General features: G+C 38.7%; 1 protein-coding gene across 4 annotated transcripts in view; it reads left to right on the plus strand.

The window, feature by feature from the left end:
- Positions 1-14,716: 14,716 nt before the first annotated feature.
- FOLH1 (folate hydrolase 1) overlaps positions 14,717-26,807 on the plus strand; it is a 66,140-nt gene continuing 54,049 nt past the window's right edge. For 2 of the 4 annotated variants that reach the window (XM_005579322.4, XM_074012615.1), the window contains exons 1-3: positions 14,717-14,987; positions 17,205-17,310; positions 23,117-23,303. In XM_005579322.4, the coding sequence (XP_005579379.2) occupies positions 14,870-14,987; positions 17,205-17,310; positions 23,117-23,303 (411 nt within the window). In that variant the 5' untranslated portion in view covers positions 14,717-14,869. Of the gene's footprint in view, positions 14,988-16,503; positions 16,601-17,204; positions 17,311-23,116; positions 23,304-26,807 lie in introns of all 4 variants that reach the window. The other 2 variants (XM_065528842.2, XM_045371207.3) reach the window with 2 other exon arrangements.

The following is a 26,807-nucleotide window of genomic DNA, read 5'->3' on the forward strand; positions in this document are numbered from 1 at the left end:
ATGAGGACACCCCTACTTTTTTTTTTTTTTTTTTTTTTAAGGTCAGAGTTTTTTTTTTTTTTTAATGTGTTGTACCTGCTTGATACTTTCCTTTTTTTTTTTTTTAATTTATTTATTATTATTATACTTTAAGTTGTAGGGTACATGTGCATAATGTGCAGGTTTGTTACATATCTATACTTGTGCCATGTTGCTGTGCTGCACCCATCAACTCGTCATTTACATCAGGTATAACTCCCAATGCAATCCCTCCCCCCGCCCCCCTCCCCATGATAGGCCCCTGTGTGTGATGTTCCCCTTCCTGAGTCCAAGTGATCTCATTGTTCAGTTCCCACCTATGAGTGAGAACATGCAGTGTTTGGTTTTCTGTTCTTGTGATAGTTTGCTAAGAATGATGGTTTCCAGCTGCATCCATGTCCCTACAAAGGACACAAACTCATCCTTTTTGATGGCTGCATAGTATTCCATGGTGTATATGTGCCACATTTTCTTAATCCAATCTGTCACTGATGGACATTTGGGTTGATTCCAAGTCTTTGCTATTGTGAATAGTGCCGCAATAAACATACGTGTGCATGTGTCTTTATAGCAGCATAATTTATAATCCTTTGGGTATATACCCAGTAATGGGATGGCTGGGTCATATGGTACATCTAGTTCTACATCCTTGAGGAATCGCCATACTGTTTTCCATAATGGTTGAACTAGTTTACAATCCCACCAACAGTGTAAAAGTGTTCCTATTTCTCCACATCCTCTCCAGCACCTGTTGTTTCCTGACTTTTTAATGATCGCCATTCTAACTGGTGTGAGATGGTATCTCATTGTGGTTTTGATTTGCATTTCTCTGATGGCCAGTGATGATGAGCATTTTTTCATGTGTCTGTTGGCTGTATGAATGTCTTCTTTTGAGAAATGTCTGTTCATATCCTTTGCCCACTTTTTGATGGGGTTGTTTGTTTTTTTCTTGTAAATTTGTTTGAGTTCTTTGTAGGTTCTGGATATTAGCCCTTTGTCAGATGAGTAGATTGCAAAAATTTTCTCCCATTCTGTAGGTTGCCTGTTCACTCTGATGGTAGTTTCTTTTGCTGTGCAGAAGCTCTTTAGTTGAATGAGATCCCATTTGTCAATTTTGGCTTTTGCTGCCGTTGCTTTTGGTGTTTTAGACATGAAGTCTTTGCCCATGCCTATGTCCTGAATGGTACTACCTAGGTTTTCCTCTAGGATTTTTATGGTATTAGGTCTAACATTTAAGTCTCTAATCCATCTTGAATTAATTTTCGTATAAGGAGTAAGGAAAGGATCCAGTTTCAGCTTTCTACTTATGGCTAGCCAATTTTCCCAGCACCATTGATTAAATAGGGAGTCCTTTCCCCATTTGTTGTTTCTCTCAGGTTTGTCAAAGATCAAATGGCTGTAGATGTGTGGTATTATTTCTGAGGACTCTGTTCTGTTCCATTGGTCTATATCTCTGTTTTGGTACCAGTACCATGCTGTTTTGGTTACTGTAGCCTTGTAGTATAGTTTGAAGTCAGGTAGCGTGATGCCTCCAGCTTTGTTCTTTTGACTTAGGATTGTCTTGGAGATGCGGGCTCTTTTTTGGTTCCATATGAACTTTAAAGCAGTTTTTTCCAATTCTGTGAAGAAACTCGTTGGTAGCTTGATGGGGATGGCATTGAATCTATAAATTACCTTGGGCAGTATGGCCATTTTCACGATATTGATTCTTCCTATCCATGAGCATGGTATGTTCTTCCATTTGTTTGTGTCCTCTTTTATTTCACTGAGCAGTGGTTTGTAGTTCTCCTTGAAGAGGTCCTTTACTTCCCTTGTAAGTTGGATTCCTAGGTATTTTATTCTCTTTGAAGCAATTGTGAATGGAAGTTCATGCCTGATTTGGCTCTCTGTTTGTCTGTTACTGGTGTATAAGAATGCTTGTGATTTTTTCACATTAATTTTGTATCCTGAGACTTTGCTGAAGTTGCTTATCAGCTTAAGGAGATTTTGGGCTGAGACAATGGGGTTTTCTAAATATACAATCATGTCATCTGCAAACAGGGACAATTTGACTTCTTCTTTTCCTAACTGAATACCCTTGATTTCTTTCTCTTGCCTGATTGCCCTAGCCAGAACTTCCAACACTATGTTGAATAGGAGTGGTGAGAGAGGGCATCCCTGTCTTGTGCCAGTTTTCAAAGGGAATTTTTCCAGTTTTTGCCCATTCAGTATGATATTGGCTGTGGGTTTGTCATAAATAGCTCTTATTATTTTGAGGTACGTTCCATCAATACCGAATTTATTGAGCGTTTTTAGCATGAAGGGCTGTTGAATTTTGTCAAAAGCCTTTTCTGCATCTATTGAGATAATCATGTGGTTCTTGTCTTTGGTTCTGTTTATATGCTGGATTATGTTTATTGATTTGCGAATGTTGAACCAGCCTTGCATCCCAGGGATGAAGCCCACTTGATCATGGTGGATAAGCTTTTGGATGTGTTGCTGAATCCGGTTTGCCAGTATTTTACTGAGGATTTTTGCATCGATGTTCATCAGGGATATTGGTCTAAAATTCTCTTTTTTAGTTGTGTCTCTGCCAGGCTTTGGTATCAGGATGATGTTGGCCTCATAAAATGAGTTAGGGAGGATTCCCTCTTTTTCTATTGATTGGAATAGTTTCAGAAGGAATGGTACCAGCTCCTCCTTGTACCTCTGGTAGAATTCAGCTGTGAATCCATCTGGTCCTGGACTTTGGTTGGTAGGCTATTAATTGTTGCCTCAATTTCAGAGCCTGCTATTGGTCTATTCAGGTATTCAACTTCTTCCTGGTTTCGTCTTGGAAGAATGTAAGTGTCCAGGAAATTATCCATTTCTTCTAGATTTTCCAGTTTATTTGCGTAGAGGTGTTTATAGTATTCTCTGATGGTAGTTTGTATTTCTGTGGGGTCGGTGGTGATATCCCCTTTATCATTTTTAATTGCGTCAATTTGATTCTTCTCTCTTTTCTTCTATATTAGTCTGGCTAGTGGTCTGTCAATTTTGTTGATCTTTTCAAAAAACCAACTCCTGGATTCATTGATTTTTTGGAGGGTTTTTTGTGTCTCTATCTCCTTCAGTTCTGCTCTGATCTTAGTTATTTCTTGCCTTCTGCTAGCTTTCGAATGTGTTTGCTCTTGCTTCTCTAGTTCTTTTAATTGTGATGTTAGAGTGTCAATTTTAGATCTTTCCTGCTTTCTCTTGTGGGCATTTAGTGCTATAAATTTCCCTCTACACACTGCTTTAAATGTGTCCCAGAGATTCTGGTATGTTGTATCTTTGTTCTCATTGGTTTCAAAGAACATCTTTATTTCTGCCTTCATTTCATTATGTACCCAGTAGTCATTCAGGAGCAGGTTGTTCAGTTTCCATGTAGTTGAGCAGTTTTGATTGAGTTTCTTAGTCCTGAGTTCTAGTTTGATTGCACTGTGGTCTGAGAGACAGTTTGTTATAATTTCTGTTCTTGTACATTTGCTGAGGAGTGCTTTACTTCCAATTACATGGTCAATTTTGGAGTAAGTATGATGTGGTGCTGAGAAGAATGTATATTCTGTTGATTTGGGGTGGAGAGTTCTATAGATGTCTATTAGGTCTGCTTGCTGCAGAGATGAGTTCAATTCCTGGATATCCTTGTTAACTTTCTGTCTCGTTGATCTGTCTAATGTTGACAGTGGAGTGTTGAAGTCTCCCATTATTATTGTATGGGAGTCTAAGTCTCTTTGTAAGTCTCTAAGGACTTGCTTTATGAATCTGGGTGCTCCTGTATTGGGTGCATATATATTTAGGATAGTTAGCTCTTCCTGTTGGATGGATCCCTTTACCATTATGTAATGGCCTTCTTTGTCTCTTTTGATCTTTGATGGTTTAAAGTCTGTTTTATCAGAGACTAGTATTGCAACCCCCGCTTTTTTTTGTTCTCCATTTGCTTCGTAAATCTTCCTCCATCCCTTTATTTTGAGCCTATGTATGTCTCTGCGTGTGAGATGGGTCTCCTGAATACAGCAGACTGATGGGTCTTGACTCTTTATCCAGTTTGCCAGTCTGTGTCTTTTAATTGGAGCATTTAGTCCATTTACATTTAAGTTTAAGATTGTTATGTGTGAACTTGATCCTGCCATTATGATATTAACTGGTTATTTTGCTCGTTAGTTGATGCAGTTTCTTCCTAGCCTCAATGGTCTTTACATTTTGGCATCTTTTTGCAATGGCTGGTACTGGTTGTTCCTTTCCATGTTTAGTGCTTCCTTCAGGGTCTCTTGTAAGGCAGGCCTAGTGGTGACAAAATCTCTAAGCATTTGCTTATCTGTAAAGGATTTTATTTCTCCTTCACTTAGGAAACTTAGTTTGGCTGGATATGAAATTCTGGGTTTAAAATTCTTTTCTTTAAGAATGTTGAATATTGGCCCCCACTCTCTTCTGGCTTGTAGAGTTTCTGCTGAGAGATCTGCTGTTAGTCTGATGGGCTTCCCTTTGTGGGTAACCTGACCTTTCTCTCTGGCTGCCCTTAAGATTTTTTCCTTCATTTCAACTTTGGTGAATCTGGCAATTATGTGTCTTGGAGTTGCTCTTCTCGAGGAGTATCTTTGTGGCATTCTCTGTATTTCCTGGATTTGAATGTTGGCCTGCCCTACTAGGTTGGGGAAGTTCTCCTGGATGATATCCTGAAGAGTGTTTTCCAACTTGGTTCCATTTTCCCCCTCACTTTCAGGCACCCCAATCAGACGTAGATTTGGTCTTTTCACATAATCCCATACTTCTTGCAGGCTTTGTTCATTTCTTTTTCTTCTTTTTTCTTTTGGTTTCTCTTCTCGCTTCATTTCATTCATTTGATCCTCAATCGCTGATACTCTTTCTTCCAGTTGATCGAGTCGGTTACTGAAGCTTGTGCATTTGTCACGTATTTCTCGTGTCATGGTTTTCATCTCTTTCATTTTGTTTAGGACCTTCTCTGCATTAATTACTCTAGCCATCAATTCTTCCACTTTTTTTTCAAGATTTTTAGTTTCTTTGCGCTGGGTACATAATTCCTCCTTTAGCTCTGAGAAATTTGACGGACTGAAGCCTTCTTCTCTCATCTCGTCAAAGTCATTCTCCGTCCAGCTTTGATCTGTTGCTGGCGATGAGCTGCGCTCCTTTGCCGGGGGAGATGCGCTCTTATTTTTTGAATTTCCAGCTTTTCTGCCCTGCTTTTTCCCCATCTTTGTGGTTTTATCTGCCTCTGGTCTTTGATGATGGTGATGTACTGATGGGGTTTTGGTGTAGGTGTCCTTCCTGTTTGATAGTTTTCCTTCTAACAGTCAGGACCCTCAGCTGTAGGTCTGTTGGAGATTGCTTGAGGTCCACTCCAGACCCTGTTTGCCTGGGTGTCAGCAGCAGAGGCTGCAGAAGATAGAATATTTCTGAACAGCGAGTGTACCTGTCTGATTCTTGCTTTGGAAGCTTCCTCTCAGGGGTGTACTCCTCCCTGTGAGGTGTGGGGTGTCAGACTGCCCCTAGCGGGGGATGTCTCCCAGTTAGGCTACTCAGGGGTCAGGGACCCACTTGAGCAGGGAGTCTGTCCCTTCTCAGATCTCAACCTCCATGTTGGGAGATCCACTGCTCTCTTCAAAGCTGTCAGACAGAGTTGTTTGCGTCTGCAGAGGTGTCTGCTGCGTTTGTTTAGTTTACTGTGCCCTGTCCCCAGAGGTGGAGTCTACAGAGACAGGCAGGTTTCCTTGAGCTGCTGTGAGCTCCACCCAGTTCGAGCTTCCCAGCAGCTTTGTTTACCTACTTAAGCCTCAGCAATGGCGGGCACCCCTCCCCCAGCCTCGCTGCTGCCTTGCCGGTAGATCACAGACTGCTGCGGTAGCAATGAGGTAGGCTCCGTGGGTGTGGGACCCTCCCAGCCAGGTGTGGGATATGATCTCCTGGTGTGCCTGTTTGCTTAAAGTGCAGTATTGGGGTGGGAGTTACCCGATTTTCCAGGTGTTGTGTGTCTCAGTTCCCCTGGCTAGGAAAAGGGACTCCCTTCCCCCTTGCGCTTCCCAGGTGAGGCAATGCCTCGCCCTGCTTCAGCTCTCGCTGGTCGGGCTGCAGCAGCTGACCAGCACCGATCGTCCACCACTCCCCAGTGAGATGAACCCAGTACCTCAGTTGAAAATGCAGAAATCACCGGTCTTCTGTGTTGCTCGCGCTGGGAGTTTGAGACTGGAGCTGCTCCTATTCGGCCATCTTGCTCCACCGGTCTTGCAGATCTTACAGCCCAGGTACATTACATGCTTCAGTTTGGATTTTACCTGTAATATTTTTTCCCACAGAACTCTGCAAACTCATCCAGTGGTTACATTACTGGATTTAATTTTCTTTGGCTTTTATATTATTTAAAATATCTTATTTCATAGGTCAAAATACCTCTGATCTTGATGGAAACCTACATCTTTGTCATGTTTTTCCTATTTGATAAGAATATATGTTCTTATGGGTCTAAATAATTCTTATGGCTATACCATGTCACATGATTCAGTCATTCCACTGATACACAAACACACACACACACAAAAAAAAAAACAGAATCAAAGAGAACTGATCACTGCCTTTGACAAGATGTAGACCATTGGTGTAAAGGTAAACTGAGGCTGGAGCCAAACCGGGAATGAAGACACAAGGCAAATGGCAGTGAGAGTAGCCTTTATTAGGACTCGAGGGCGAGGTTCCTTTGTCCAAAGGTGTGGGCCGAGGAAGTCACGCTGAGGGAGGAGGGTAGGGGCTTTTTTATAGCCCGAGAGGTAGGGAAGCTGGTTGTACAAACAGGGCCTGGGGGGTCTTGAAACTACGAGGGCAGGAGTCGAGTAAGGGTCATGAGGAAGGGGTCTTTGGAAACTGTTAACTGAAACTGCTCTTTACGAACTTGTGGAATGCAGGTGAGCTGCAGGTCATGGGGGAGTGTGCTTGCCCAGCTGGAACCTCTGACGTATGCAAGTCTGCGGGTGTGTTCAAAGAGGAAGGGAAGTCTCGAACAAAGGGCCTGCTACGCCAGGTGGCGCTGCCATGTCGGGTCTAGATCCCTGCCTAACAATTGGTAACTTTGAGAAGAGCCATTTCTGGGAACGGTAAAGATTACAGATGAGGTAAAATTGAGCAATTTGCCTATATTTGCATATATGAGTTACTGACATAAATTTAAAATCAGGTATGTATGATTTCATATACCTAACCCATTGAACATAATAACTTAACCTCACCTAATGTAAACATCCCAGAACACTTACATTAGCCTACAGTCGAACAGAATCATCTAATACAAAGCCTATTTTATAATAAAGTGTTGAATATCTCATGTAATGTATTGCATACTATACAAAAAGTGAAAAAGCAAAATGATTGTATGAGTACTTGAAGTATGGTTTTTGCTGAATGTGTATCACTTATGCACCACTATAAAGTTGGAAAATCCTAAGTCAAATCATCTTAACTCAGGGAGCATCTATTAAATTCTTATGTGAATCAGGTATATGTAAAAAAAAATTGTTTTAAGTACTCATGTGATATTATCAAGAAAGTGAAAAGACAACTACAGTATCAGAGGAAATGTTTGCAAATCACATATTTGATAAGAATTTTGATATGAATAACATGAAATACCCCATTTTTATGTCTATTCTTTGAAATATTATAAATATAATATTCTATAAATATTACAAAGTGATAAAATGAAAAGCTACATCTTTTATATACTCATGTAAAATTCTGCCTTATGGAATAAAATAAATTACAAAATTAGAGTCATAATATATACAGAAACTCCTACAAATCAAAAAGAAAAAGGCAGAACACCCAATAGAAAATGGGACAAAACACCTGGTCAGTGCAAAAAAAGAAGAGTACAAATTAGCAGCAACCACAGAAAAAGCTGCTCCATTTTAGTTGCCATCAGTAAAATACCAGTTGGTTGGCAAGAACAGAGAGAAACTGGAATTCCACATACTCCTCTGGTATGAGTAGTACATATAAACCTTAGAAAACTCTAAAATTTTCTGCTAAAGCTGAACATATACATACCTATACCTCTAGATAAATACCCACAAAAATAAATACATATGACCTCCAAAAGATATGCACAAGAAAGTTCACTGAAGTATAATTTCTAATAGCCAAGAAGTGGAGAAAATCTAAAAATCTATCAAGGAGAGAATAGATAAATAAACTGCAAAACTTATACAATTGATAAATCCACAGCACTGAAAATGAGTGAACTATTGCTACATGGAAAGACATGGAGTGTCCAGTGGTGTGCTGAAGCCTGCTTCTGCCAGCTTACAAAAGGCAATTGTGGCCATCCCTTTCAGACTGCACATTCAGTAACTTCTTGTTGTTTCCTTGAAATCTGCCATGGTGGGAATATTTGCATCACATAAATCAGTAAATGCTGCAAACAAGGCTTTTCCCTTTCTTTAGAGCTGATTTACTAGCACACTACTAATGTATTTCACAAGCATAATTCCTAGGGAAACAAGCCAAACACAGAAATATAAATACTGTATGATTCACAGCCAACAGACACATGAAAAAATGCTCATCATCACTGGCCATCAGAGAAATACAAATCAAAACCACAATGAGATACCATCTCACACCAGTTAGAATGGCAATCATTAAAAAGTGAGGAAACAACAGGTGCTGGAGAGGATGTGGAGAAATAGGAACACTTTTACACTGCACTGTTGGTGGGACTGTAAACTAGTTCAACTATTGTGGAAGACAGTGTGGCAATTCCTCAATGATCTAGAACTAGAAATATCATTTGACCCAGCCATCCCATTATTGGGTATATACCCAAGGATTATAAATCATGCTGCTATAAAGACACATGCACACATATGTTTATTGCAGCACTATTCACAACAGCAAAGACTTGGAACCAACCCAAATGTCCATCAATGATAGAGTGGATTAAGAAAATGTGGCCCATATACACCATGGAATACTATGCAGCCATAAAAAAGGATGAGTTCGTGTCCTTTGTAGGGACATGGATGAAGCTGGAAACCATCATTCTGAGCAAACTATCACAAGGACAGAAAACCAAACACCACATGTTTTCACTCATAGTTGGGAATTGAACAATGAGAACATTTGGACACAGGATGGGGAATATCGCATACCAAGACCTGTCATGGGTTTGGGGGGAGGGGGAAGGGATAGCATTAGCAGATATACCTAATGTAAATGACGAGTTAATAGGTGCAGCACACCAACAAGGCACATGTGTACATATGTAACAAACCTGCACATTGTGCACATGTACCCTAGAATTTAAAGTATAATAATAATAAATACGAATAAATAAAAATAAAGTACAGGCAAAATAAATAAATAAATACTGCCTGATTCCAATTACAGAAATTTCAAAACAGACAAAACTAAACATTAGTGTTAGAAATTAGAATAGGAGAATAATGGGTATTCATCAGCATGAAAGATAGTGATGTAAAGGGGATGTGACTGGGGCATGTGAAGTTCTGATGATACTGTATCTCTTGATCTTGATGCTGAATGACCAGTGTGTTCATTTTGTAAAAACTCATCAAGCTGTACACTCAAAACTTGTACATTTTATGTATGTATATGTTAATTAAAAGTTTTCTTAAAATAAAAATAAAGGCATAGCATGATTTCATTTTTCATTTGAAGTATTGTGTGTATTTGAAGAAAAATGTCTCAAATAATTACTATCAAAATGTTGATGGTATTCACATCTGGATGGTGATATGTTAAGGGAAAGGACAGAGGGGTATAAAATGGTACTTTATCAGGAGAACCCACTCCCAATGTTTCACATGGGTTCTTTTCTATTTCCTAAGTGTCTTGGCTGGGTTGAGAAATAAAGGGAAAGAACACAAGAGAGAAATTTAAAGCTGGGTGTCTGGGGGAGACATCACATGTCGGCAGCATGCCTGATGTTCCCCGAGCCCTAAAACCAGCAAGTTTTTATTAGCGATTTTCAAAAGGGGAGGGAGTGCACGAATAGGGTGTGAGTCACAGAGATCACATACTTCACAAGGTAATAAAATATCACAAGGCAAATGGAGGCAGGGCGAGATAATAGGACCACCGGATGAGGTGAAATTAAAATTGCTAATGAAGTTTCCCCGCAGCACGCATTGTCGTTGATAACATCTTATCAGGAAACAGGGTTTGAGAGCAGATAACCTGTCTGACCAAAATTTATTAGGTGGGAATTTTTGTCCACCTGATAAGCCTGGGAGCACTATAGGAGACCGGGGCTTATTTCATCCCTTCATCCCATCGGCTTCGACTATAAAAGATGGGACATCTGAAAAGGGGCCATCTATAGGCCTACCTTCGGGGAGCATTCTCTTTCTCAGGGATGTTCCTTGCTGAGAAAAAGAATTCAGCGATATTTCTCCTATTTGCTTATGAAAGAGGAGGAATATAGCTCTGTTCTGTCCGGCTCACCGGTGGCCAGTTCAAAGTTACCTCCCTTGTTCCCTGAACATGGCTGTTATCCTGTTCTTTTTTAAAGATGCCCAGATTTCATATTCAAACACACATGCTCTACAATTTGTGCAGTTGACACAGTCACAGGATCCTGAGGCGACATTCATCCTCCTCAGCTTACAAAGAAGATGATGGGATTAAGAGATTAAAGTAGAGACAGACATAGGAAATCACAAGGATATTCATTGGGGAAGTGATAAGTGTCCATGAAATCTTCACAATTTATGTTCATAGATTACAGTAAAGACAGGTGTAAGAAATTATAAAAGTATTAATTTGGGGAACTAATAAATGCCCATGAAATCTTCACAATTTATGTTCTTCTGCCGTGGTTTCAGCTGGTCCCTCCGTTGGGGGTCCCTGACTTCCCGCAACAGTACTTGAGCTTCTTAATTTTTATACTTCCGTATACATCAAAAAATAAGTGTTTTGGCCAGGCAAGGTGGCTCACGCCTATAATCCCAGCACTTTCTGAGGCCGAGACAGGCAGATCACGAGGTCAAGGATCTCAAGACCATCCTGGCTAACATGGTGAAACCCTGCCTCTACTAAAAATACAAAAATTAGCTGTGTGTGGTGGCACACACCTGTAGTCCCAGCTACTCAGGAGGCTAAAGCAGGAGAATCGCTTGAACCAGGGAGGCGGAGGTTGCAGTGAGCCGAGATCATGCCACTGCACTTCACCCTGGGCAACAGAGCAAGACTCCATCTCAAAAAAAAAAGGCCAGGTGCGGTGGCGCAAGCCTGTAATCCCAGCACTTTGGGAGGCTGAGACAGGTGGATCATGAGGTCAGGAGATCGGGACCATCCTGGCTAACACGGTGAAACCCCGTCTCTACTAAAAAAAACAAAACAAAAAAAAAAAACAAAAAAACTAGCCGGGCATGGTGGCGGGTGCCTGTAGTCTCAGCTACTCAGGAGGCTGAGGCAGGAGAATGGCGTAAACCTGGGAGGCGGAGCTTGCAGTGAACTGAGATCTGGCCACTGCACTCCAGCCTGGGTGACAGAGTGAGACTCCATCTCAAAAAAAAAAGAAAAAGAAAAAGAAAAAAAAGCATTTTATTTTAGTAATAAAAATTAACAGAGGAAAAAAATATATTTCATTTAAATATTACAAGCATTTTTTCCTAAAATATGTTCAGTTATTACTCCATTTCCATCATTAAATTGGAAACAGTATTACTACATTTTCTATTTTTCAAAATTCCAAAGCAAAGAAATTTGTCTACAGAGTTCCCTCTGCAAATATTCCCCTACTTTAGGTAAAGTTAGCATAAGGAGAATGATAATTAATTACTTGGAACAATGGAATTCAGATGAACCATTAGGGAACATTCTTATTTATCTATGGCCCTTTTTGTTTAAATCAATTTTAAAATTTATACTTTATATACAATAAAGTAAACATATTTTTAACGTATGACAAAAATAATTCAACAAATATAAATGCCTATGCTATGTAATCACTCCCAATTTAAAAAGATTGAAATTTTTAAAAAATCAAATTACTTGGAGAAATAAGTTAGAATTTTTATCTTCTAGAGTTGTGTTATTTAGCATGCAGTTTAGAGTTCAAGAATGCTATGTTTACAGATTACAAAGTAGCCAAGGAGGCTGGGCATAGTGGCTCATGTATTTATTCCCAGGGCTTAGGGAGGCTGAGACAAGAGGATTGCTTGTGACCAGTTCATGATCAGCCTGGGCAACACGGCAAGACCCTGTCTCTACAAAAAATTTTTTTAAATGAGTAAGGCATGGTGGCTGGTGTTTGTAGCTTCTGCTACTTGGCAGGCTGAGGTGGGAGGATTGCTTGAGCCCAGGAGTTTGAGGTGACAAAGCCAGATTTTGACTAATAACTTATTTATTAAATAATAAATTTTTAAAATTTATTATTTAATAATTTATTTAATAAATAAAGTAGCCAGTGATTTTTCTTGACTAAGTATTTTTCAAAGGCAAATATGCGTAAAAGGCTGGAAATAAGAGGAATTAAAAATATTTTAGTTTTTTTCTAGAACACACCTCATAGATTAATATAATACTTTGATTTAGTTCATGTTTGTTTCTACAAATTCTGACATGAAGAGTCATCTTCAATCTTTTTCCAATAGTTAAAGAAGGAAGTACAGTATGGCCTAATGCTTATCGGGGGGATTCAGAAAACAAACATCTGCCAATTGTTTTTTTGAGAAAGTTGTCATGGTCAACAACTGTGTGAGGCTGGCATGCAGATAGTAAAAGAATTTTATCTTAATACCAAGACAGTAATGAGTTTAGAAAGGCATATTTATTCAGAGAAAAGGGGAGACACATTGCAAGGGAGCAACTGGCCAGACAGCAGAGGACGGCTGTCTGCAAAGAGGCAGGGACTGCAGTGGAGTTTTATAAGGGTGCTCCTTAGGCTGAATGCTTGCAGACAGGATGCTTGGGTACAGATGGGCTGTGAGCTGGGTGCTTGTAACAGGATGCTTGGGTGCTAAGTGAGCCATTTACAGTTGACCCTATTCTTGGAACATTCATTCCCATCTACGTCTACCCCTGTTTCTGTTCCTGACAGCTAAACCCATTTTTCATTTTAACTCCTTAGCACTCCACAAAAGTTAATCAATTAACAAACCTTGCAGGGTACCAATGGTGACTAAATGAGGTGACATACATAGCATGCATCACTCATAATAAGTGCTCTTTAAATATTAGTCACTCTTATTAGCTACCTCCGATGAGATTTGACAATAGGAACATGAGGAAAGATATAGTACATTCAGGATTTTGTTATAAAGAGATGAAGAAATTCCCTTCTTTCCTGCTCTAGGTCATCTAGGAGTTGTCATGGTTCATTGTTCACAAATTAATTTTCCCAAATTTTTCACTTTGCTCAGAAAGTCTTCATCGAAGGACCCAAGACTGTACAATCTATCCCATCTTTCTCCACTTAACTCATACTGTGCTTTCCCTTTCTCAAAGCAAACTGTTTGCTATTCCTTGAATATACCTTGAGTTTTCTTCCTTTGCCCACTCAGCTGGTCCCCCACCCCTAGTGTTTCTTCTCATCTCCACTGGGTCAAATTCTACCTGTATCTCATGGTTCTGTTAAAAGCAGTGCTTCCATAAAGTACTCTTAGTCAATTCACGGATTCTCTCACGGATTATAAGAACACAGTTTATTTTAAAAAGCATGTAGTTATTCTCTCCCTCGAAATATCACTATTATTATTATTAAGAATTTATAGCAGGTATAGAATTTTGTATGATTGATTCATCTGGTTTATTCAACCAAGATTGATTTTATGTCTATTACGTAAGACAGTAGCCAGACATAACTGGGATATGAAAATAAAGTTCCTTCCTTCCTTCCTTCCTTCCTTCCTTCCTTCCTTCCTTCCTTCCTTCCTTCCTTCCTTCCTCCCTCCCTCCCTCCCTCCCTTCCTCCCTTCCTCTCTCTCTCTCTCTTTCTTTATTTCTTTTTTTTTTTTTTTTTTTAACAGAGTCTCACTCTGTCGCCAGGCTGGAGTGCAGTGGCGCGATCTCGGCTCACTGCAACCTCCGCCTCCCGAGTTCAAGCGATTCTTCTGCCTCAGCATCCTGAGCAGCTGGGACTACAGGCGCCCGCCACCACGTCCAGCTAATTTTCGTATTTTTAGTAGAGATGGGGTTTCACCATGTTGACTAGGATGGTCTCGATCTCTTGACCTTGTGATCTGCCCGTCTCGGCCTCCCAAAGTGCTGGGATTACAGGTGAGCCACCACGCCCAGCCTGTTTCTTTAAAAAATTGTTTTGTAATGTAAGTGGAGGATAATACCCTGCATGTTTATTAATAACAATAATATTCACTGGGAAAGAGGGCCTGGTGGTGATTTACGCTGATGACAACCATTCCTCACTATGGAAAAAAGCGAGGCTTTCTCTGCTCTAGTTTTATTCAGTAGAGTATTGTAAAGATTTTACAGAATGTCAGAGCTGGATAAAAGTTCCTCATAATTATAGGAGTGGAGAGAGGAGAGTCTCTCTTCCTCTCATTTTTGAGCAAGAGCTGTACATTTTCCAAGAAACTTTTTTTTTTTTTTTTTTTTTTTTTTAAGGCGCCTCTCGAAAGGGGCCGGGTTTCCTTCTCCTGAAGGGAGATGTTGCCTCTGGCGCGCTCCGATTGGTTCAGTTCACTCTAGAAACACTGCTACCGGGGAGAAACTGGACCCCAGGGTCGGGAGCGAATTCCAGCCTCCAGGACTGATAAGCGAGGCATTAGTGTGAGAGAGACTTTACCCCGCCGTGGTGGGCGGAGGGCGCGCAGTGGAGCAGCAGCACAGGCGCGGGTCCCGGGAGGCCGACTCTGCTCGCGCTAAGATGTGGAATCTCCTGCACGAAACCGACTCGGCTGTGGCCACCGCGCGCCGCCCGCGCTGGCTGTGCGCTGGGGCACTGGTGCTGGCGGGTGGCTTCTTTCTCCTCGGCTTCCTCTTCGGTAGGGGCGCGCCTCTCCGAGCAAACCTCGGAGTCTTCCCTGTGGTGCTGCGGCGCCGGGACTCGCGGGTCGGCTGCGGAGTGGGGTCCCGTTGCTGGTCTTCCCCAGGGGCGGCGATTAAGGTCGGGGTAATGTGGGGTGAGCACCCCTCGAGTTAGGAGGAGGGTAGCTGGGAACGGTGCAGGGCTGAGTTCTCCACAAGCTGCTTGGAGGACAGTCACTCAGGTTGAGGGTAGGACAGAGAGAACCTGAAACTAGGCGTAGGAAGGTTCCACGTGCTGGAGGCCCTGCAAGACAAGGCACTTTTAAGGGTTTAGGACGAGCGCCAACCTCTGAGGGCTGTTGAACCAGGCCGCCCAGGGAGCTGCGCACCAAGACTTGTTTAAGGTTTTTATCGGGTCGTACTGTTTCAGGTGTACGGTAGAATTCAGGACACTGCTGCAAAGGAAGTTTTTTTTTTTTTTTTTTTTTTTTTCTCAGTGCATTCTTTCTTCCTTGGAAGTAACAGAGGCAAGTTTGGAACTGTGTGAACCAGGTCAGCGATCCGGACAGATCTCTACCAGCAGTTCTTTTGAGGTTTTTCCTGTGTACTGATTTGCAAACTTAATCCTACTTTCTAAAAAAAAAAAAGCAGAACAGCACAGGCGAGCTCAGACTCCTTTATTAAATTCCAGTTTTGACTTTGCCACTTTTTAGTGGCCTTGAACAAGTTACCGAGTCCCTCTCAGCGTTAGTTTCCCTATTTTATGATGAGGATAATATTATCTGCAAATTATTGAAATAGTAAAGAATATAGCATGTAAATCTCCTAGCACAGTACTGGGATTTTCGCCACTTTATTTCTTCTTTTACCAAGATGCTCCTCATTGGACTTTAATGCACAGGACTAGTCTAAGGTATCACCAGGTAGTTCACTCCTGCTCGGAATTCTTGACCCTCTTTTGGGATTTAGAAGAACAGAGCATGGACCAGATAGGTTTAAACAAATTCAGTTCATCTGGGGGTGCTAAAAGATTTTTGAACCACACACTGTGCTCATAACATTCTTCATCTCTTAAAAGGATTTTAGTCTTCCTGGTATTGCCCTCACTTCCGTCCCTGTATTCCCTGCTCGGTGGCTGACACAGAAGAGTTCTTTATTGATGCCCGCCCCGCACCCCCTAGGATTCTCTGCTCTCCCCTCCCGCTACAGGCCTCCATCCTCTTTATCATGTTCATTTTTCAGATCTCAGTTCAAGCATCTCATCCTCAGTGTGTTGTTTCTTGATCCCTCACTCTAATCCAAGTCTTTTTGTTTTATGCACAGGTGGAATCTTATTTCCGTTTGCATCCAATCATGTATTTTAATATGCATATATATATGTATGTCCATTTGTATGCATGCGATTAAGAACTAGCATAATTATAATTGGAAAGCTCCATGAAAGCTGGTTGGGTGCTAATTTTGTAACTATTTTATTCCCAGATCCTGTAATTTCTCTAAATAAACCCTGGAATATTGCCTTATCTCCTTCAGGTTAAAAGCCAACTGTAAGGTCTAATGATTGCAGGATCTAGCTATCCATTGCTTCTGGCTGCTTATGCATGCACTGGATGTCTGGCAGAGAGGTTGGGTAAATTGCAGTTTCATTGTAGCTGTCTGAACTTGGATTTCTCAAGCCTACTTCACTGGAAACACAAACTCTCACAGCAGTTTGTTGTAGTTTCAGAAACAGAGAAAATTAGAAGTCTGAATTGCCTTCAACACTTGGAAATAATTTATATATTTGAAATATATTCATGGTTAATTCATCATAAAAATGTGTTAAATGCTTATTCTGAGTCAGCAGAGGAAGATAGAAGCTTTATGAAGGTAGAAGGTGGATCTCCTTTTTGCCTTCATTTTCAGAAGATCTTGTTCATACCCATTAGTTGAAACATTAATGTCATTTTATTTTGGTACTCATTATCTCATAAAACATTTCTTAGAATAACAGCAATACCTATCATTGATGCTAGATAAAAAATATTTTTCATTTGGTTTGTAACTTAAAAATCTGTTTGCATGATTTTTTTTTTCAGTGAAAGTAAGCAAGAGAAATTAAACTTCAGGAAAATCTCAATGCCAGAAGTAATGTTGATAATTTGTGTTTTACAAATGATACATACAACAATAATGAATAATAAATCCTATCTATAGGCTCATATCTCATGCCTATTTTTGGATGTATTTTTCAGGATGGTTTATAAAATCCTCCAGTGAAGCTACTAACATTACTCCAAAGCATAATATGAAAGCATTTTTGGATGAACTGAAAGCTGAGAACATCAAGAAGTTCTTACAGTAAGCACTTTCTCAAAAGTTTATATGGACAAGTTGTTAGAAAAATTTATCATTCTGCTTTGGTCCAATATTTTATATATAGGAACTGGCCTTTTTTCCTTAAAGTTTTATTTATTAAAGATCTTGTATCACATTTCATCTGAGGAGGACTATACTTTCAGCTAAAGTTTGTCATTACAGAGGTTTAGAGCAGGAGTCAGCAAACTTTTTCTGTAAAAGGGCCAGCCTTTGTAGGCCAGCTGATCTGTGTCACAGCTAGTCAGCTCTACTATTGCAGCACAAAAGAAGTCATAGAAAATACATAAACAGTCTGTCAGTTGTGATAAAACTTTTCTTATGGGCACTGAAATTTGGATTTCATATAATTGATGTGTCAAAAATATTATTATTTTTAAAACCGATTTAAAATATAAAAACTATTCTTAGCTTGTGGACTATACAGAAACAGTTAGTGGGCCAGATTTGGCCAGTGGAACCTAGTTTGCTGATTCATGCTTTAGAGAAAGATAGTGCATTTCAGTTAAAAAAAAAAAAAAAAAAAGGACTTTGAGTTAGAATTGAGTTTGAATTCTATCTTTGCCTATTAATACTTTAGATGAATACCTAAACTTTCTGAGCTCTCTTTTCCACATCTGTAAAATGGGAATAATGATCTTATTATGATATGAATGAAGTCAAAGAGCATATATTTGGCATATTTTAAAAACTAGTTCCCTACTTCCTGAAATAGCTGTTTCCAGTGTAGAACAAAAGAGATAAATAAGTAAATTGAAAAAGCAACTGAAAAGAAAATACTTATATAGAATTACTATATATAATTGATTAGAATACTTTTCCTTCTCTCTCTTTCTTTCTTTCTTTCTTTCTTTCTTTCTTTCTTTCTTTCTTTCTTTCTTTCTTTCTTTCTTTCGTTTCTCTTTCTCTCTTTCTTTTGTTTCTCTTTCTCTCTTTCTTTCTCTCTCTCTTTCTCTCTTCTTTCTTTCTTGATGGAGTTTTGCACTTGTTGCCCAGGCTGGAGTGCAATGGCGTGATCTCGGCAAACTGCAACCTGTCTCCCAGATTCAAGCAATTCTCCTGCCTCAGCCTCCTGAGTAGTTGGGATTACAGTCATGTCCCACCACACCCAGCTAATTTTGTATTTTTAGTAGAGACGGGGTTTCTCCATGTTGGTCAAGCTGGTCTCAAACTCTCGACCTCAGGTGATCTGCCCGCCTCGGCTTCCCAAAGTGCTGGGATTACCAGCGTGAGTCCCTGCACCCAGCCCAGAATACTTGTTTTTTTCAAAGCATGAGATCCTTTTGTGAATTTTTACAAATTGACTTAGCTCATGTGTCAAAAAATACTTGAAGTCCTTCTAATGATTGCAGGATTCCCTGGTGAATAAAGGTTGTAATTCTAAAAGACCATTTTACACACACACACATAGGTGTGCATAGATGTGCACACATATAATCATACAAACACATATATATTTGTATTAATTACAGCAGAATTAAAAGTATAAATAAAAATTGATAGGATAACTTTGAGGTCTTTGAAAGGACCTTTTAAATGTGAGACTCTGAAGCTCGAACTTCTTTATCTTTGTGGAAACTCCTCCTCTGTGCTTTTTCTACTATAATAATATATAGTAGGTATAATAAAAGTGGAGGTCTGGCAAGGTATGGTCTTTACTCCTGGACAGAGCTGCCGTTCCAGCTTTCTTCCTTTCCTAATGTTAGTGGTGGAAGTTACTCCAATTTACTGGTAGCCTATCCATAAAGTCAGTAGCAACTTCAGTCCTTGCTTTTTCAGAAGAAGGAATTCAACTCGGGGCAAAAGCAGAAAAAGAGACCGAGGCAAGTTCCAGAGCAGGAATGGAAGTTTATTTTGAAAGGCCTTCTAACAGGAAAGAAAGGAAGGTACGCTTGGAAGAGAGCCAAGCAGGCACATGAAGGTGAGAGGCCAAGTGCCCCACTTAACTGTGATCCTAGGACTTTTTTAAGCTTGCCTCTTTCCCATGATTCTTCCCTTAGGTTGGGCTGCCCTCATGTGCACAGCCCTGCTAACCCTTGGGAAGTGAGCGCCCGCAATGTGTGTAGGAAAGTATACACAGGCCCATCTGAGGCTCTCTTCCTTTTTCTGGTGGAGTGTACCCGGAAGATTATACTACACCATTTTTGTCTCTAACGCGCATGCCCAGGAAGTTGCTTCTCCCTGGAGTCTGCATTCAGTTAACAGTTTGGTGTTAGCAGGTGGGGACCATCAAGAACTGGCCTCTCCCTGACACTGCCGAATCATTTTTAGAGACAATGCGATAATTACTGAACCGAACAACACAATACGATAATTGCTGAACCAAACAATCACCTGACATTCTAGTGGGTCCGGGGGAGAGACCTCTCCTGCCTTGCTCCTGTCTAACTACCTGTAACACTAACTTGTGACATAGATTGACCAACAAAGAAGAAAAATAAATGCCTTTCTTTATTTCTCTTTTTGGACCGTCAAGCAAGATTAAGCACTCAGCTTCTTGTTTATTCTCCATGTCCCTAACCAAGCACCTCTACCCGGATGATATTCAGCATAAACACACAAAATAAAGAAATTGAAAGAATTCCCTCTCATTCCTCCAAGGACCACAGAATCTCCAGAAGCCTCCTAAACTCTCTAGATTTCCAATTTGCCATTTGTCCATCAGAGAGCTTTTAATTAAAATATACCCATGGGTCAGGGACTATTAAAGCCTCTGACCTTCCATCTTGTCTCTCTTTATAATCCTTTGTTCTGCTCGTAAAAGCCCCCACTGTTTCTGAAATATCTGCCTCAGTAGTGAATGGGAGGATTAATTAGGAGCATTTTTTTTTTTCATTCTGCCTTGAGGTACAGGGTTGTATGTGTTTTCCCTTCTTTGAAAACATCCAGTTGAATTCACAGATCTGTTTACCATTTTGCATCTCTAGAGGGATTTTTCCTTTTCCACCTTGTTTTGCAAGATAAGATTGTTTTAAAAGGTGTTTTAGACTTTTGGTCTCAGAATTTTACTGGTCTGTATTTGAATACAGATATATAGGCCCAATGAAATCACATATTAAACTATACTTCTCAATTTTTTCATCACTTGAGATGTGTGTCACAAGTCATTTATTGATACTAGAATATCAAATTGTGTTTAAAAAAAAGGTAAGAATAAGAATTTACACATTTTTCAGAATAGCAAAAATCAACTGGTAGATCTCTGTCAGACTGGTTTAAATATGTTCCAAGTATTGTCACATTATCTCAATTATTATTATTATTATTGTTTCATTTTTCAGACAGGGTCTCACTCTGTTGCCAGGCTGGAGTACAGTGGCACAATCATAGCTCACTGCAGCTTGGAGCTCTAGCCTCCCTAGCAGGTAGCACTACAGGCACATGCCACCATGCTCAGCTAATTCCATGTTTTACTAAATGCGTTCAAGTCATCTTTAACTCTTGGAAACATTGCCAAATTATTTGTAAACAAGATGAAATGTACTAAAACAGAAATAACAGTAGCTCTCTTTAAGAACTGAGAAAATGTAGTCGAGCATAGTGGCTCACCCATGTAATCCCAGCCCTTTGGGAGGGCAAGGCAGGCAGATTCCTTAAGTTCAGGAGTTTGAGACCAGCCTGGGCAACATAGCGAGACTCTGTCTCTACAAAATATTTTTTAAAATTATCTGGACATGGTGGCATGTGCCTGTAGTCCTATCTACTCAGGAGGCTGGAGTTCCAGGTTTTAGTGAGCTATGATTCCACCACTGTATTCCAGCCTGGCAACAGAATGAGACTCTGCCTCTCACAAAAAAAAAAAAATAAAAATAAAAATTGAGATAATGTGACAATACTAGAAACACATTTAAACCCAGCCCTACAGAGATATATAAACAGAATTTGGCTATTTGGGAAAATTTGTAAATTCACATTTTTTAAATTATTATTCTTATTTATTTATTTTTTGCAAAATTTGATATTCTAGTAGGTTCAACAACTTGTGACACAACATCTCAAGTGATTAAAATCATTGAGAAGTGCTATTTAATACACAATCTAATTGAGCCTCAAGTCTTTGTGAAGTAACGAGATAGTGATGTTCTCCCCATGTACAGATGAGAAATTCAAGACACAGCTGGGGTTACATACTGAGTTAATGATAACACCTGTATTATACCACTTACAGGATTTATGCTAATTATTTTATTTAGTATTTGCAATGGATCTTTTTTTCGTACTAATCTTTTCCAGGACGTGTTTTGTTCAAATGAGTGAGTGCCAACCCTGATAACAGCAAAATGTTGTTTCCTAGTTGGTAGTGACAAGACTGTTACAGGAAAATTCACTTATAGTAGCATAGCCTTATAATGATTTTCTCCTGCTTTTTTGTGAGTAGGTTCAAGATTCTCCATAGTAATTCCTTTTGCTTGTAGGGACAGAGGTATAGCTGGCACTTGGGGAAATCTGCATCCTACATTAGTTACATTGCAGTTTGTGATTTTTGTAATATTCAAGAAAATAGTGACATGTTGGCTGTTTTTCTGTCTTCCCTGCAGGTGCTCACTGATAAGGGATAGAGACTCCTTAGCTGCTCTTATGTTTGTGCTCTTTTTGTTACAATATTTTCCATATTAGAAATTCTGTGTAAGATAGTTTGCCCCTAAACATTTACCAAATGAGGATTTTAATACTATTTTTATAAATACAATTTAAATAACTTTAATATAATTATTAAAAGTAAACAAGTTACAGGAAATTCCAGTTTTACAAAATTGAGTTACTTTAATTCATTGTTGATTCACCAAATGAAAAAAATTAAAACACATGGTAGAATGAAACTTGAAACTGGGATTATCATAGCCGTATTGGTTATTAGTTTTTTTTTTTAAGTCATCATAAGGATGGAATTATGTTGATTTTATAAAACTACATATTTAAAACTAGAAATTTATGAAGTTCCAAAAGTTTATGAACTATATATATATATACATATTTTCATGCTACATAATATCTTGTCATATATTTAAGGGCTTAAGTTAAAAATACTAACCAATGAGCTCTTCAGGGAAACAAGAAATTTCCCAGGAGGGAGAAATTTAAAACAATCAAAAGCACCAGAATCTAAATATATTAAATGAGAAATTAGTCTACTGAAAATATTCCTGGTAGTCAAATTTTGGCCACATAATTTCTTTGTTAAAGATATTATTCTTCAGACTAATTACTGTCATTGATTTTAAGTGTGTTACTCTGTATTATAGATGAAGTGCAAGAGATTCATTCTGAACTTGTGTCAGTATGTTCAGATTATTCTTTGATGAAGATACTTTATAAATGGTTGCTAGTCAACAGTTTATCGCTTGTGTATAATTCTCACTATTTAAATAAGTGTAATTATTAGTAATTCTTGCCATGTCACACCTTGGTCTTTGGGATAAAATATTTTTGTCTGTTTCAATAATTTACACAGTGATATAGACAGATAATTCCATGTAAGTTCCAAGAAGTATAGGTCTTAAGAAAGAATATGACACTTCATTAATCTACCATATGAGGCTATAGTCATAGGATTACACACAGTGATACAAAGATCAATTTCTCCAATTTTTCTCTTGATTTAGTACAAATTAGAACATAAAAATTTCAAAGCAGACTTTGAAAATCTATTTCATGCAATAATAGTACCACTTTAATGTTTTAACATACCACATTTCAAAGTATTTTTGTGTAACTCTGCTTTATTTTGTTGATTTGGAATAAAAGTTGATTAAACATTAATATCTAACCAGTTTCAATTTTTGTTCACCAGTAATTTTACACAGATACCACATTTAGCAGGAACAGAACAAAACTTTCAACTTGCAAAGCAAATTCAATACCAGTGGAAAGAATTTGGCCTGGATTCTGTTGAGCTAACTCATTATGATGTCCTGTTGTCCTACCCAAATAAGACTCATCCCAACTACATCTCAATAATTAATGAAGATGGAAATGAGGTAATAAATAAACAAATAAATAAATAAAAGAAACATTGCCCCCATTTATTCTTTTTCAAATACTTCTATGAAATAATGTTCTATCCCATCTCTAAACATTAATAGAAATCAGTATTATTGGATCTTGTGAATACCTTTAATATCTTATTATCCATGTCAACTAATTTCCTATGATGTTTGAGTTTTATGTGTTTTAGAAAGATTCTGAGAAATTAATGCTTGATAAGAGTTGCTGTTTTCTTGTTTTTAGTACTACACACTAATATCAAATATGATATACTTGTGAACTTACAAGCATAAAAAGAGACACTTTATAAAAGAGATTCTTTTTTTTTTTTTTTCAGATTGAGTTTCACTCCTGTCGGGCAGGCTGGAGTGCAGTGGTGCCATCTCGGCTTACTGCAACCTCCACCTCCCATGTTCAAGTGATTCTCCTTCCTCAGCCTCCTGAGTAGCTGGGATTACAGGTGTGCACCACCATGCCCAGCTAATTTTTGTATTTTTAGTAGAGATGGGGTTTTGCCATGTTGGCCAGGGTAGTCTTGAACTCCTGACCTCAGGTATCCACCTGCCTCAGCCTCCCAAAGTACTGGAATTACAGGCATGAGCCACCGCGCCTGGCCAACAGATACATTTTTGATATGTTTAATTTATAAAGACACTGCACAGATTTGGAGTTGCTGGGAAATTCCGGGATCCAGTATGCAGTTTGACCCAGCAAGTTTTTATTGGTACTTAATGATTATGTCTCAATTGATCAGGTTGAGCTCTGTGCGAAGAATTTGTGTGTGGACATTTGGAAAGGACAAGTTTGGAGGCAAGGTCTTTAGCATGGTATTTAAAGAATTTGCAATCTTGTCTGCAAGTTGGGGCATATACTTAAGAAACAGGAGACAATGCAGATAAATTGATATATTTATTATGATGATATGTTCAATATGAAAGATCACAAAATATAACATACATTCATCCCTACTTAACATACCTTAGTTTTAGAGCTACCGTATGTGGAAGAGTCCATTTCAATTTAGGTAACTTCCTTTAGTCCTTTTATTACTGGGCACTCTTAATTACTATAGCTTGAAATACGTCCAGTTTAATCAGTGAACTGAAAATGTCATGTGATGTAAGTACATATTTAATTTTTTTTTCATTATAGGTCAATAACCTCCTTTTATTGACTAATGAATCAGTCTCTTCTTAATGATAAATATGTTGTTATGTTTTACAGTCAGTGATATAATTCCATACCGAATTTCCTAATGTGATCGGAGCTTTTCATATTAACTGCTGTTCTCAATTATAGTAGTTAACAATATAACTTTAAAAAATATTATTAAGCCAGGCGTGGTGGCATGTTCCCCTAATCTCAGCTACTTGGGAGGCTGAGATAGGATAATAGCTTGAGCCAGGAGTTGCAGACCAGCTTGAACCACATAGCAAGACTCCACTTTAAAAGAAAAGAAAAAAAAAAAAAAAGAAAAACAAACAAAAAACCCCTAAAATATATTATATTTAAAATGGAATACCATTACACATCATAGAGCCTCAGGTTGTTAAATAAGGGGTGGCATATCTATACTGTTAAATACCAAGGGGTCTTTAAAATATGTTCCGAAAAATTATTTAAAGATATAAAATATTGACAATGTTAAAAAGTATACATATGCTTAAACCTCTGTTTTGATCTGTCAAATTTGGGAATTGTTTAGGTACAATGTGGAAAAGAACAAACATATAATATATTTTAGTTTATTTTTTTAAGGTGGAGTCTTGCTAATGTTGTCTTTTTTTCTTCTTTTTTCCTTCCTCCTCACTTCCCAGTTTTGATTGTATCATTGATTATTTTATTGCATTACTTATTTTTGTATTATGAGCATTCATAATGTTACCAAAGCCTTTTAGAGAATACAAAATGAATCATGTAAAAGTTTCATTTGGGAAATTTTCCGATAGTGTTAGATACCTAGTTTCTTAATTTTTTAAAATTACACCGTTAGTTCTTTTTTATTTTTATCCAAGTTATATATGTACATAATCTCACAATGTACATATATATATATACTCATATATGTACACAATTCTTCTGAGTGCGTTGCTTTTTCTCTGTTTTCCTCTTTCCAGAGGCAATCATTATTCAACTATAAGTTCATTCTTTTGATATTTACATCTATTTCTGTAAACTATATGCTTATATGCTTTTATTTCAGATGCAGGCATTATCTATTGACATTGTGACAAGTCAACTCCCTGTTCATCCCTTGGCCCCAACCACCATGTTCTCTTACTATCTTCCATCTCCCAGTATAATTTAATTGGTATGAATAAAAATTCACAGCTGAGCTATGTGGTAAACTGTGATTCCTTTTATACCCCTACACAAAACAGACAAGTTCTCCATCCTATAGGCAACAAATATGATTAGTATTTTTTTTGAGACGGAGTCTCGCTCTGTCTCCCAGGCTGGAGTGCAATGGTGCGATCTCGGTTCACTGCAAGCTTCGCCTCCCAGGCTCACGCCATTCTCCTGCTTCAGCCTCCCCAGCAGCTGGGACTACAGGCGCACGCCGCCACGCCCGGCTAATTTTTTGTATTTTTAGTAGAAACAGGTTTCACCGTGTTAGCCAGGATGGTCTCGATCTCCTGACCTCGTGATTTGCCCGCCTTGGCCTCCCGAAGTGCTGGGATTATAGGCGTGAGCCACTGCTCCCAGCCAAATATGATTAGTATTTTGTGGATCCTATCAGAGTTTTTTATTTTTTATTTTATTTATTTATTTATTTATTTATTTATTTATTTATTTATTGAGACGGAGTCTCGCTCTGTCTCCCAGGCTGGAGTGCAATGGTGCGATCTCGGTTCACTGCAAGCTCCACTTCCCGGGTTCACACCATTCTCCTGCCTCAGCCTCCCCAGTAGCTGGGACTACAGGCGCCCGCCACCACGCCCGGCTAGTTTTTTTGTATTTTTAGTAGAGACGGGGTTTCACCGTGTTAGCCAGGATGGTCTCTATCTCCTGACCTCGTGATCCGCCTGCCTCGGCCTCCCCAGAAATATTTTTAATGTATACAGAGACATTGTTTCACCTTTGATTATGCAGAAATAACATACCATAAAGATTGAACTATGTATTGACTTTATGTCACAAAATGTAAACAGAAATTGTAAACTAATATTGTTTTAGTTATACTCAGAATATATAATTTGAGGCTACTAGTGCATTTTGAAAAGTAAAAAATACTCTAAGACTGAAATATAATCTATCTTTGATAAAGTCAGCCAAAAAGTCATTTCCTTGACATTAAAAAACTTTTCTTGTTAGAATAGCTCATAAACTTGCTTTAAAATTCAGTGTGGCATAGTGGTGCTGCAAAATTGATTACCATAAAAGCAAATCAAGTGAGACAAGTTTGAATATTCCCTTTCCTGAAAGACATGCTTATATAACGACTTTGTTCCTTTATTGATTTTTATTGCACCTCAGCATAATTTTTCTTTTAATCT

This window comes from Macaca fascicularis, chromosome 14 (genome assembly GCF_037993035.2).
Source record: "Macaca fascicularis isolate 582-1 chromosome 14, T2T-MFA8v1.1".
Classification (NCBI taxonomy): Eukaryota; Metazoa; Chordata; class Mammalia; order Primates; family Cercopithecidae; genus Macaca; species Macaca fascicularis.